Raw genomic sequence first — 12,580 nt, 5'->3', positions numbered from 1 at the left:
TCTTTATCCCTAAAGGTCTCTGGTTCTTGCTTGTTTGTGCTGGAATGAATCCAGCTGACCTGATGTACTGCTGGTTTGCTGAAGTACTCCAACCAGAAAGCCAACCAAGCCTAAGAAGTTGATATTTTTAATGCACTTTTCAGTACAGACTATAGGCCACCTTGCAGGAGAGCTCAGCTATTACTGTGTTAGTATTGTGCAAATGCTGAAGGGTAACTTTCCTCCTCCATTCTTAAAAGCTCTTAATCTTTCTCCACAGTATCTGGGCCCACTTGGCAGCGGAGAAATGAACACACGACTGGAGCAGCGCCAGGAGACGTGCTGAAAGAAGTTTCATTAAATTAAGTGGATGGACTCACACACACACACAGACAGTTTCTAAAGTTAAAAATACCAACTTTGCCTGCCAGGAACCCATCCCATTGATACGGAAAGAACAAAAACAGTAATTATGGCAAAGCAACACTGCCGGCATTGAGAGGAAGGGTGTCATTTATGTCAATCCTCTTCTGCTTACAAAACCATTTTTATATAGAAACAGCTGTATCAGGGGTATCTTTATAGCCACAAAGGTAACTCTGGGTGCAAGCAGACTGTGTCTACAGCTAGCCTTTATGACGCAGACAAACATGCAATGCAGACTGCTGAAACGTAATGGGAATCTCACCAAGTAGATAGGAAAGCCCCACAAGTGACCTATGTGCTCCATCCATTTCAGCCCAAGACCTGGCTAACGTCCCTATAACACTACGGCTGGCACTCAGAGTGCATCTTCTGTACACACGGGGTGAAATGTGCCACTGTGCAGAGAGCACGCACAAGGCCTAGGCACCACATAAGCCCCAAGACAAGGCCTAGGTACCCTATGGGCTCAAGTGGGACTTATGAGGTACTTCGGTCTTGTGCTCCCTCTAGTCACGCAACACCCACAGCCTCCGGTGAACCTACACCAGCAGGAATGAAGACTACTGCATGGGTGGGTGCATACAATACACACTGCTCCTTTCTGCTGACTGCTTTAGTTCTCAAGCAAGCAGTGCAAGTCACGAGACCCGGGGTCTATCCTCAGCTGTGTCACAGACTCAGTACGACTGTGGGCAAGCCAGAGCCTTCGCGGTGGCTCAGTTTCCCCCAGCTGCAAACTGGGGAGAATGACAGCTTCTCTCTCTGAAGTTAGAGAAGTAGTCGCCAAATTAATGCTCCTGAATCCTTTGATATCCTTAAACGAGGGGCCTGATGCGTGTGCTAAATATTGCCTTAAACACCCCCCGGACACAGCACTTCTGCCCTTCCCTTTTTTACTTCTGTAATTTTTAACCTACCCTTTTAATTTCCCACTAAGGAATAGCATGTGTCCATCAAGGATAGCAAATAAATGTGTTCGTCTCTAAGGTGCCACAAGTACTCCTGTTCTTTTTGCAGATACAGACTAACACGGCTGCTACTCTGAAACCTAATTTATTGAGGGCACAACTGCCGGGTCTAAACGTTCTTTACAATCCCGGCTCATACAAGGGTGGGTGAGTTGCTGCTGTGGAGTATTTTCCCTTCGCCACAGAGTACGGCCCACACCCCGTATCGCTTAGCTCAGTCGCCAGTGCTCAGTACGTTTCTGTCTGCAGGCAGGTTAATGGAAGTGGCTGGACAAAAAGTACGTCAAGACTCTCGATCCACAGCCTGGGCATTCCAGTTAAGAAGCAAGCATTCCGTTCTTCGCCATGCGTCTCGTAAGGTCAAAGGCAAACCGTCTGGGATAACAAGGGACTGGACCGAGCGGGAGGGAGGGTTCGGTTGCCCTATTACTGAGCTAGGAGAAAGCTGCGGAGATGGGATCTAGCTCTCAGCTCCTCTAAACTTTTTGGACTCAGGGATTTGTTTTGAGTCCATCCCTAGTGATGTCTGATTACTCCTGCCGCGTCTGACCAACGAGTCACGCTGCTCTAGGCCTTACTATTGGGCAGGATTTTGCCAGAGGGTGGTAAACAGAGGATAGTCCGCATTTCTTCACCACCACATCCATGGCTGAGTGTGTGGGGACCACCGGGAAACCCTCTCTCCTCCTCTCCCTCCAACAAACGGCTGGGGACCCATACTCACTGCTTCTGGAGCAAGTGCTGGTGCTGCTGCTGCTGCTGCTGTCTGTACGTCTCAATCGTGTGCTGTGGGAGGTACTGCATGAGCTCCAAGGATTCTTTGATCTTTAGCAGCATTTCATACGTCTCCCGTCCCCGTACCTGAACAGTGGGGAGAAGGTAACAGCTCAAGCGCTTGGATCTAAAGTTACAAAGCCACAGGGTAGGACTTCCAGCCACCTCCAGGAGCGTCTGCTAAAGCCAAACAAACCACAGCAGAGCAGGATGCAAATACACTGGCTACACATGCTGGGTATCAAACTGCCGTTCCATGTTATGTACAGTGGGTATAACTGCTGGGCCAGCCTTTCAGAGGAGATAGACGGAAGCGTCACAATCCAGGTCTGGATTACGAACACTCAACATCTGGGGGTTGTTTAGATCAAAGCCTTTCATTTGGCTCCATATGACTATACCGGGAAAATTCAGACCCAGCTGTTTAGCACTCTGAGATAACCCAGCGGTAGGTGCTAGAGGAAAATCCTACGTTACATTCTCTTGAGATGAGATTTCGATCGGCCTGGATTTAAATATCACATGCCCCAAGAATAGGGGTGCTTGGATCTGAGAGATTGGTTCGGGCCCATCTCTTCCTTTAAGTGAACTGTGCTTTGAGTGCCAGGGGCAACATTACTCACTGAGAAAACCAGTCAATTGGCAGTTACAGACATTTTTTGCTCTTCTATTACTGCCGTGTGTTTATTACAGCATATTTCATTTTGATCACTTTCTCTGCAGTGCTGATAATGCTCATAAAAGCCAAAAACCCATCCATCTTGGAGAGAAAGAAAAGGGTCCAGTCCATTATTGCTGGAGGAAACTTGAATTTCATAAACTCAGAAATGAGAGGGGAGAAAGATCTATTAGGCCATCCAGTCCACCCACCCGCCACTGCAGGCTGTTCCCTTTGTACATTCTTGGGTGCTTTGTCCAAGCCATTCTTAAACAATTCAAGCAATGGGTCTTGCGCATTGCTCGCTTGAAGGGTGAATTTAAGGTGCCGATTTGAAAAAGCTATTGCTCACCCCTAAAGCCAATAATCTGTTGATAATTGTGCATCATGGATGTAGTTATTTTACTCAGAACCAAACACGCAGCTGATTTACCTCAATTCATTTAGATGATGCCCAAGGAATTAGAGGAACATGGGCAAAAACCAAAATCAGTACAAAGCTTACCGGTAAGTACAGGAGCTCGTCATCTGGAGAGCGACGTTTTTTGATAGAGGTCATCTGTATCCCATGCGTGCTCTGCCGAAACGCTGCAAGGAAAACCCCACAGTGCCTGATTAGAATTCGGCATGTCTACTGCCGCTGGGTTTTCAATGCGATCTCTGTGCTCAGGACCCATAAGTTTGAAAAAGGTTGCTGGCTAAACAGCACCTGCCAGGGCGTAAATGCGACTTGAGGCATCTGTTTGTGGCTATGAAAGTACGGAGCTGACTCTCATATCTTTGATACTGTATGAATGGCCTTGACAAATGGGAAATGAGTCAACAAGAGAGCGTTGGGCAAACAGAAAATCCACAACTAACTGCACGCAGGACAAGAAGCGGGTCTTTCCACACAATACAATGAATCTAAGCATCTCCAGGCTGCCTAGCTCCCAGTGAATCATTACCATATTGCCCATAACTCTTTAAGAGAATGGGTTGAGTGGCAAAGAAGTAGAATCTATTGATGAGGTAAATCCCTGCAGCTTGTTGTTCCAAGCTAAATTCTGGGGCCTGGCTAAGTGGAAACACTGCGCATGCAGGAAACCAGGGCTGTTTGATTGGGTTAATGTCTGGGCTTAACAGGAGTCTTGAGTCCAGTCCCCCTTCGGTGGAAGGGTAGCAGACCAACCCTCAGACCATGTTCCATATTTAGGATCTCTGTAACACTATTCGCAACAGACAGGATTTCAGTGCTGCGAGGGAATCTGCATGCTACCAGTGACAGAAATGCTGGTGGGATAGCCGGCCCACTCACTGTACCAACAAGGCAATCTGTTTGAGAGCAATTAACGTTTAGTGGTTTTAATTCACTGCTCAAGCAGAAACCCTCCAAAGAGCCTTTTCTAAGAGAGCGGTGATTGCTCTTCCACCCCACATCCTCCAGCTCAGTCTTCTCCAATCTTAGTTGCTCTGGTACCGAAGCTGGCGTGCTCCCCACGCCCTGACAGCTTAGGCTGCGAGCCACCCAACTGTGCCAGCTACTTACGGCGCTTCGTACCGTCGCCATTCTTTGTGCTGTCAGAGACTTGCTGCTTTCTAATGCTGTCCTCGTCCGCTTTGCGGTCCCTCCCCGGACAAGCGCAAATGCGGGCTTCAAAACACCGGCGGCCTAGGACTTGTCCACTAGAGCGAGGAGAAAGAGGGGAGGCGTTAATTCAGGCCCAGTGGTGACCAGCAATGCATTCGCACATTGAAACTCAACACAAAGGGGCAAACTTTCCCTCCTCCTACCTGGATCACAACCAGAACGCCCCACATCTGAACTAGAGACCGGCTAACAGCTACCTGCTTTGTGCACCCATACATGTTACTAACCACACAAATGGATCCACTCACTGATCACTGCATCTCAGCTTGTTCTGCGAATCCCTGCAATAGTACTGCAGTCGCTGAACGGCTGCTTGCGTTCGCGACGCAGCCACCGGGAATTTCCACCTTTGAGCATCTCAGAACTAGACACACGCGGAATCATTTCAACTGCCTCCACCAAGCTTCATGGCACAGACGGGGCTTTTCCCCTGTAGATCTCAAAGCAGCTCGCAAAGGTGGGCAAGCGTCACCAGACCCATTTAAGAGATGGGGAAACGGGCCCACAGAGGCTACGTGACACACCAAGGTCTCACTGCGAGTAATGCAAAGTCCGTGCTGGAAATAAACACCAGCTCTCCTGAAGCTCAGCCTGATGCCCTGATCACTGGATCACCCTGTAAAATAGGGGTGAAAATAATTCTGCGCCCCCCCTCATTTTTAGGAAGTCTACAAAACCCTCCTGACCAGGATGGGAGCAGGGAAGTAATGTCGCCTGGCAAACACAGGGCAATGCTCTCCGATTCCACCCTCCAGTGCTACCGATCTGCTGCGTGCTACTCACTCTCTTGTTTCCAGCGTTACGATGATGAGGATCGGGCGGCGGTTCATCCCACCAACACAGCTGCTGTTGCACATGAAGTTGTACAACACCGTTGTGAACTCTGTGCCGACCTGGACACAGAAAAGCCGTGATAAAGGGGTGACTGCAGATGGAAGGAGCTGTGTATTCCTCTTTCCCCCGCTAGCTACACTTTTATCCCATCATATCAAAGACGGGCTGCAAACCACAAGGGTTGGGTCTGGATTTCGGCTTTCTCAGAGCGTGGGGAAGTTCAGACCCTGGCGGGGTCCTGCTTCAAACCCCTCTGTGAGGAGGAGGAGGAGGAGATCAGCAGGCTGAAGAAAGAGTTAAATTCTCCTTTAACTAAAGCAAAGAGCTTTTCAGAAGTCCCCTCCCTTCCGCGCGGGGCAGGCTTTGTTAGAGAGGGCAGGGGAGAACACCGATCTCACGCTTACCTGCGGCGGTTCATAGGGTACGAGTACACTCTGCCTTCCGGTGATGGGGTCTTCCACGTACTGAGCATGGCTGTTTCCTTCCACCCGGATCAAGTGGCTGGGAGGGGCGATCTGCCCTGCAGACGGAGGGAGGAGGCAGAAGGAAAGATTTCCTGTGAAGGAAGCTCAAGCCCAGGGGAGCGTGATCTTCCACAGGCCGAGGACACGCTATCTTCCTTACTCCGCTGGCTCCCATGGCCATGGATGTGATTATTATTTTCACCGCACCTCACGGAAGCAGGGAAGACAGACGTGCCCACGGAGTATGTAGCGGAGCAGGGACTTGAACCTGCGTATCTTGAGCCCCAGGCTCGCATACTAACCACTGGACCATCCTTCTCTGGCGCTCGAGATCGGGTGACCAGACAGCAAGTGTGAAAAATCGGGACGGGGGTGGGGGGTGGGGGGGTAATAGGAGCCTATATAAGAAAAAGACCCAAAAATCGGGACATCTGGTCACCCTAGCTCGAGAGGAAGCATTGCCCTGCCTTTGAGAGCTCCACATTTGGGGCCTTGTTCCAGAAAGCCACTCCATGAAGGTTTTCATCACATGCCTGGCCTTGAAAAGCCTGTGCACAAAGCAACTGGAATCCTTCAAATCCCCACTCCTTTTACTTGCTTTCCAATCAATACCCTACATAACACGGCTGCCTCCTGCCACTCCTGCCCTGACGGCGAGACACGGTACAAGCGAAAAGAAAAGAAAGGGATACAAATGCTCTCCGTAGCAGTCTTTGAACGGCATGCTCTCCTATTGGGCGATCCTCTTATCTCCCTTCTTCCTGTCCCTAGCCCCCTGGCCAAACAACTAGAGCCCTGGCTCACTGCACTGCCTTGTCTAGTAGTTTAGGAGATTGTAACCTCCCCAAGGCAGGATCTGTCCGCTGCCATGCACAGCTAGGGTGCTAGATAAACAACACATCTGGGCCCCAAACCAGATGCTTTTCGAACCCACGTGAACTTGGGTAAGAGACAACACAGATGTTAAGTTTGGAAAAGTTAAAAACCTGGGACATCTTTATAACGACTGCTAGCAAACTAGTAATAGCAGGAATAAGTAATAAATTAAGAAACAACGGATTGTTAACTAATTAATCCTGATCAGATAATGCTCAACGAATAGGAGGACGGTCTACAGCACTTGGTGTTACCCTCCTAGAGACAAACACCCCTGCATCTCTGAGACGTGGATTAAAGACTCAAGATGATATTGCATCCTGTTACCGGATCCCTTTCCCAGTAGCACAGAGATCATTCCTGCATAGAACAGCTGCCTCTTGGAAAGGGAGCGAGTCTGGGGAGGTTGTCTGCGCCAGCGTGGTGCAGGGTCAGATGCAGCCTTGTCGTTTATTTTAGGCTTGCCTTCCCAGTGCTGTACCGCTACATTAGTGGGAGGCCTCCAACTACACAGGGGTGGCCAACCTGAGCCTGAGAAGGAGCCAGAATTTACCAATGGACATTGCCAAAGAGCCACAGTAATACGTCAGCAGCCACGCATCAGCTCCTGCCCTCCAGTGCCTCCTACCCACCGGCAGCCCCGCCGGTCAGCATCTCCTGCCTGCCGCAATCAGCTGTTTCGCATGCACAGGAGGCTCTGTGGGGAAGGGGGTGGAGCGAGGGCATGGCAGACTCAGGGGAGTGGGTGGGAAGGGGTGGAGGGGAGGAGCAGGGCCTGTGGCAGAGCCAGGGGTTGAGCAGTGAGCACCCCCCAGCACACTGGAAAGTTGGCATCTGTAGTTCCAGCCCCGGAGTTGGCGCCTATGCAAGGAGCCGCAGATTAACCTCTGAGGAGCCGCATGCGGCTTCGGAGCCACAGGTTGGCCACCCCTGAACTACACAGAAAGGAGGGAGGGTCATCAGGCCCTCCCGGGTTTGTTACTCAGCAAACCTTCCCTCTAACATTGGGCCTAGAATCCCATCAGGCCACGCCGTATCCACGCGACCCCAGCGATGCCCGCGCATGGGGGGTGTGGCTGAGGGCAGGTGCTGGCTCGGCGCATGACGCTCGCCTTACCCTCGTTGAACTCCCGGCTCAGCTCGTGGTTCGGGCAGCGTTTGACCACCTCAGTGACGTGCTCGGCCTTCTTGTAGACGGGCATGGCGCGGATAATGGCTCCCTGGGGCGGCGGGGTCATCACTTTGACCTGGATGGGACATGTCTTGGCGATCTGGCAGTACAGCTTCTTCAGCTCGGTCGAGTACTAGACGGGAAGGGGGACAAGAGAAACATCAGTCCGTAGCTGCAGCTGGGGGAAGAGGGCAGAGAGCCAACGATGCAGAATTACGTGAGCTGTACAGCCCCGTGCACAGGGGGCTACTCAGTTTGCTACGGTGCATCGGCTGTGGATCCACTCTATTCATTTACTCTCCACGCATTTTACACAAAAGAAGTGTCAAGTCAAAGCTCCCTGTGGCTCATCGGGCTGACGTGGTTAAGGTACATCAGTTTCACAGCCAATGGTACATGTGGCCAGCATCCTGTCCGACCGCCTCTGACTGCCCTCACCCAATGGGTCAGGTACCCAATATACTGCTATGTGAACTGGACCTGGCCTGTAATCAAGCATCTTAACCCCCCCAGCCACCGCACCTGACAAAAGAAATGGAGATGGCCCAATTCTAACTACCCTGCATCAGAGCAGCCCTGAGCCACAGGAGCATTTGAAAACCAGACCAGCATGCGGATCTGAACCATCATCACATTTTGCAAGTGGGCTTCCTATCTCCCCAGTGGTCCGACATGAAATCATGGACCTAAACACATCTACAACTCGGTGGATATTTGAAAAGGAGATCCCAGTCTGAACTGCGCAAGTGGGGCCCATCCCAAAGTATTTATTTTATGTTATTTATACAATATGCACTTCTCTCAGGGGCGTGCTAGCGGTGACCCTACGTAGCCCCTCTATGACCTCAAAGCGCTAACTACCCCTCGCCGCAGAGACGTATGGTGTCTTTTTACACATCGGGAGGTCAGGCATAGAGAATTGAAGCGACTAGCCCAGAGAGAGAGACAGTCACCAGCACAGCCTGGAACAGAACCCAGAGCAGAGAGTCCAAGACATGGGCCCTCATCAGTAGAGTACAACTCCCTCTCCTGAAAGTCAGATGCACGTGTATGAAGAACACATCAGACTCCAGCTGCGTTAGCTACAAATAAAACCATTACAGTCCCCCTTCCGTCGGTGTACCTGCCGCAGTAAGGCCCCAGTGCACCTCAGCACCGCAGCACATAAGTCCCTTTGGCTTCAGCCAAGCACGTGTGCACCCACGTATTAGCAATGGATTTAAGCAAGTTCTTAAATGCTTCGTTAGATCAGAGCCTAAACTCTTTTTCGCTGGATTCTCTCCCTGAAGGTAGCGTCCAGTCTTCTCTGCTACCTGAAATACTTCCACAGACACCCCCAATCCCCTCCTCCTCGCCCCCTCCCCCCCAAAGGCAATTTGAATCCATGTGTAAAGAAAATCAGCAGCGCTCACACTTAGCTCTGGGGGCCTTTTCTCCTCATGACGCACAGGGATGTTTAGAGCTTGTTTTATTATTATTATTTATGTAAAGAAACGCTCTAGTTCCGACAGGAGTTATTTCAGGGCAGTTCTCCAGCCCGCGTTAGGCAGGTCAGACTACGTGACCACAATTGTTCCTTCCGGCCTTGGAATCTATGAAGCACAGAACTGCCTCCCTAACCACTTGAACCACAGAAATTGCTGGCATTCTCCCACTGACTTCTATTAATTTCTTATAGTGGAATGCGAGCAAAAGCCCCAAAGTGGTTGTTTTCTTTAAAATGTCTTTAACGGCAACAGCTCATCTACCTGCTCCCAATTGTTCAAACAAGGAGGCAACAGGTATGTACAGGTTACCGACGCCAGCTGGCCATCACATCCTGCCGGTACAGGACAGCCTGGCACACATACGGGTAGGTGGCTGGTCATGTGGCAGCAAAGGGATTAGCAATTGCTATTCGGGGGATTAGGTGTGTTTCAAAGGTTACTCATGGCAACATGCAAGAAAACCAGAGTCAGAAGAACTGGGGAGTTAGGGGAAGTGACTCAAGGCCATCCCACTGCCCGGGAGTTTGACACCACTGCAGTCGAGGTGCTACAAATGTTTTAAGTTTTCAGATTTTCTAAAATGTGAAGACGGAGTTTTGCAATCTGTTTTATGTGCCTTCAGGCTAGAGATTAAACACACAAAGGATTTACCCAGCCTGCGGAAATGGAAAACGTGCCAAACAATAAAAAAAAAAAAAAAAAAAGACAGGTTGCGAAACACAAATCTAGACAGTGGGCTTATCAAAGGCTTCTTTTTAACCTGTAATTTCGTATTTATTCTTTTTTATTAAAAAGTAATTCCTTGCGCAGTTAATTCACTGTTATTTTAGTCTGAATGCTACCATATCCCCAAGAAAGGAAAATTTAAAAAAAAAGAGCCAGCCTCATTTTAAAATGTTGGGAAGTTAAGCAACAGAACGTTATTCAATGCATTACTGTGGTACCTGTGCGCCGCAGCTCAGAAATTAAGTCGCTAAGCTTTGCAAAGCCAACTAACGATCCAATTAACACTAATGGAAACTAAGTGTTCAAATCCCTTAGGCAGCTTTGAAACCATGCACAGCCCAGCATGGTTCAATAATAAGGACAAAGCATGTGCTGTAGGGGACAACAGCTAGATGTCTATAAGTGTTTGGAGAGGTAAACAACAAGGAGGAAGAAGAACTTCAGCTGATCCGTGGTAGGTACAAACTAGGTGTAATGGGTAACATTACATTACGAGCAGGATCTTTCAAGAGTGACTGCTGTTCTTTTCAAAAGTGAAATCTTAGCAATTTTCACCCAGGAGAATCCCAGTGTGTATATGCACATAGGGGTCACTTTGGCCTAAGAAATGCAGCCAACGCTGGGGAGAAACGCAGTAGGTTTTTAACACAATGATTTAGGACAAAAACGAAAGAATTTTGCATCCATATAAAACTGCAGGGGAAATGATTAAGCAGACAGAATCTACCTTCCCCTAATATTTCCAGCGCCCTGGCCAAGTTTTAACACCTTAACCTGTGTGACAATGCACATTATCTTCCATGATGTGGACTGGAGTGTTCGATCTCATTTAATGGAACGAGTGAGGGAAACTTGGAAAAAATTCATTCCTCCCAGGAGAGGAGAGGTCCCCTGTTTAAGCAGCGGTACTGAAGATTCTGGGGCTTGGTCTCACCAGGACCCGCGTACTCATCTCTGACAGACCCAGGCTGGAGTTCAGCGCATCACAGGAGTGGGCCAGGCGTGACACTTCCTACGCCACATGCAGCTCCCAGCTTATAGTCGACTAATCTGTTCTTTGTTCAAGGCATCATCAGTGCACCGCAAAGAGGGGCTAGGAGCAATAGCCGCAGCAGAAAGGCAAGCGGGCACTGAAGGGGAGAGGACAGGAAGGTGAAACAGCCTTACTGCTCCCTTGCTGGCCAGTGGTTCAAGTCTCATCAGGACTCTGGGAATCCCAGCCAAACCACAGCATTCAAAGCCATCTCGGGCAAAGCGGCTCTTCAGCCTACAGTCACCGAGAGGCCACAGTCATGTAAGCACAGTGTAAATCTGTCCATAAAGTACCTGCTGTCAGCTATTAAATAAAGCCCCTTGGGGCTTTTGTTCCTGCCAAACCCTTCGTGGTCATTTGTAATTTGAGTCCTAACTTCTATTGGCACAATAGACGGGAACAGCTCGTTCACGGTGACTTCTAATCAGGTCAGGGATATTATCTGTGTCTATGTAATAGAGAGATATGAAATATATTTTCAAAGGAGGTTTGTGTTGGTGAAAACCTGGGTGACAGAAGCCCTCTGTGCATACACAGAAGATGTGTATATTTGGGATGAAATGGAAGACCTCTCCGGCAGATTCTTCTTCAAATGTGCATGAACTCCAGTCGAACTGCTCGACTGCCCGGTAACATCCCTGGTACACGAGGCATAAGGCATGGCCGGAACTGACTGACGCCATGGCCAAGCTGTTCTGAAGCACCTATATACCAATGCAAGAGCACCACTGCGTGCTGCAATACAGAGGTGAAGTATCACTGAGGCAGCAACATCAACAGTGTACTCAACTCCAGACAGAGATGGACAATTTGGGGAGAGCAACAGAGAGTCCTGTGGCACCTTAAAGACTAACAGACATATTGGAGCATAAGCTTTCGTGGGTGAATACCCACTTCCTCAGACGCAATTCGGGGAGAGGTCACAGGTGGTCCTCAAAAGTTACCAGATGGGTCCTGGGACTAGGTTATGAGGAAAGAATTAAGCACGCCATTCTTGCCTAAGTGACAATGAAGGGGATAGAGGTCTACAAAAGAGCGTAAACATGCGAGAGAGAAGTTATTTTTAAGGGATACAAAGAGAGGTAACTGAGTAATGGGCTCTGAAATCAAGAAAGGAAATATCTGGACTTTGCTCCAATCGCTGTATTTGCTAGGGGAATAAATATCCCAATGGTAGTGGACCAGTACGTTCCCAGTTATGAACAATTCAGCATGGGCTGAGAGATGGGCTAGAAAACCCGATAAGACTTTTCATACTGTAATCTTTTCTTCTAGAACTGGCAGAAGCCAGAACATTAAGCCAGAGTCAGCCCTTCATCCTAAATGGCACTGTTGTTTTTTGGAAGAAATTAATATAGTGGTATAAATAAGGGGAAACTGGCAAGTTTGGACTAATTGAGTCAGATACTTTACAAGGTCAATATCCTGGCTCCCCCGGATTATGTAATCAAAATGGCACGATATGCAGTGAGAGTATAAAAATGAAATTGACTGGGAGGAGAATACCGTAAGTTAGCTTTGCTCAATACATCAGCCTGTCATTTTGAAACACGA

The 12,580-nt window shown here is 49.1% G+C and overlaps 1 protein-coding gene across 3 annotated transcripts in view; it reads right to left on the bottom strand.

Annotated features, from left to right (window-relative positions):
• Positions 1 to 12,580, bottom strand: part of TP63 (tumor protein p63) — a 132,385-nt gene that overhangs the window by 13,369 nt on the left and 106,436 nt on the right. For 2 of the 3 annotated variants that reach the window (XM_024202380.1, XM_024202382.1), the window contains 6 exons: positions 7,727 to 7,913; positions 5,674 to 5,789; positions 5,219 to 5,328; positions 4,334 to 4,470; positions 3,311 to 3,393; positions 2,098 to 2,234 (listed from right to left, as the gene is read on the bottom strand). In XM_024202380.1, the coding sequence (XP_024058148.1) occupies positions 2,098 to 2,234; positions 3,311 to 3,393; positions 4,334 to 4,470; positions 5,219 to 5,328; positions 5,674 to 5,789; positions 7,727 to 7,913 (770 nt within the window). The remainder of the gene's footprint in view (positions 1 to 2,097; positions 2,235 to 3,310; positions 3,394 to 4,333; positions 4,471 to 5,218; positions 5,329 to 5,673; positions 5,790 to 7,726; positions 7,914 to 12,580) is intronic. The other variant, XM_024202381.1, reaches the window with a different exon arrangement.

This window comes from Terrapene carolina, unplaced genomic scaffold (genome assembly GCF_002925995.2).
Source record: "Terrapene carolina triunguis isolate 2854851 unplaced genomic scaffold, T_m_triunguis-2.0 Scaffold88, whole genome shotgun sequence".
NCBI classification, from domain to species: Eukaryota; Metazoa; Chordata; order Testudines; family Emydidae; genus Terrapene; species Terrapene triunguis.
Note: the sequence above shows the minus strand (reverse complement) of the source record. Positions and strands in the feature narration are given on the sequence as shown.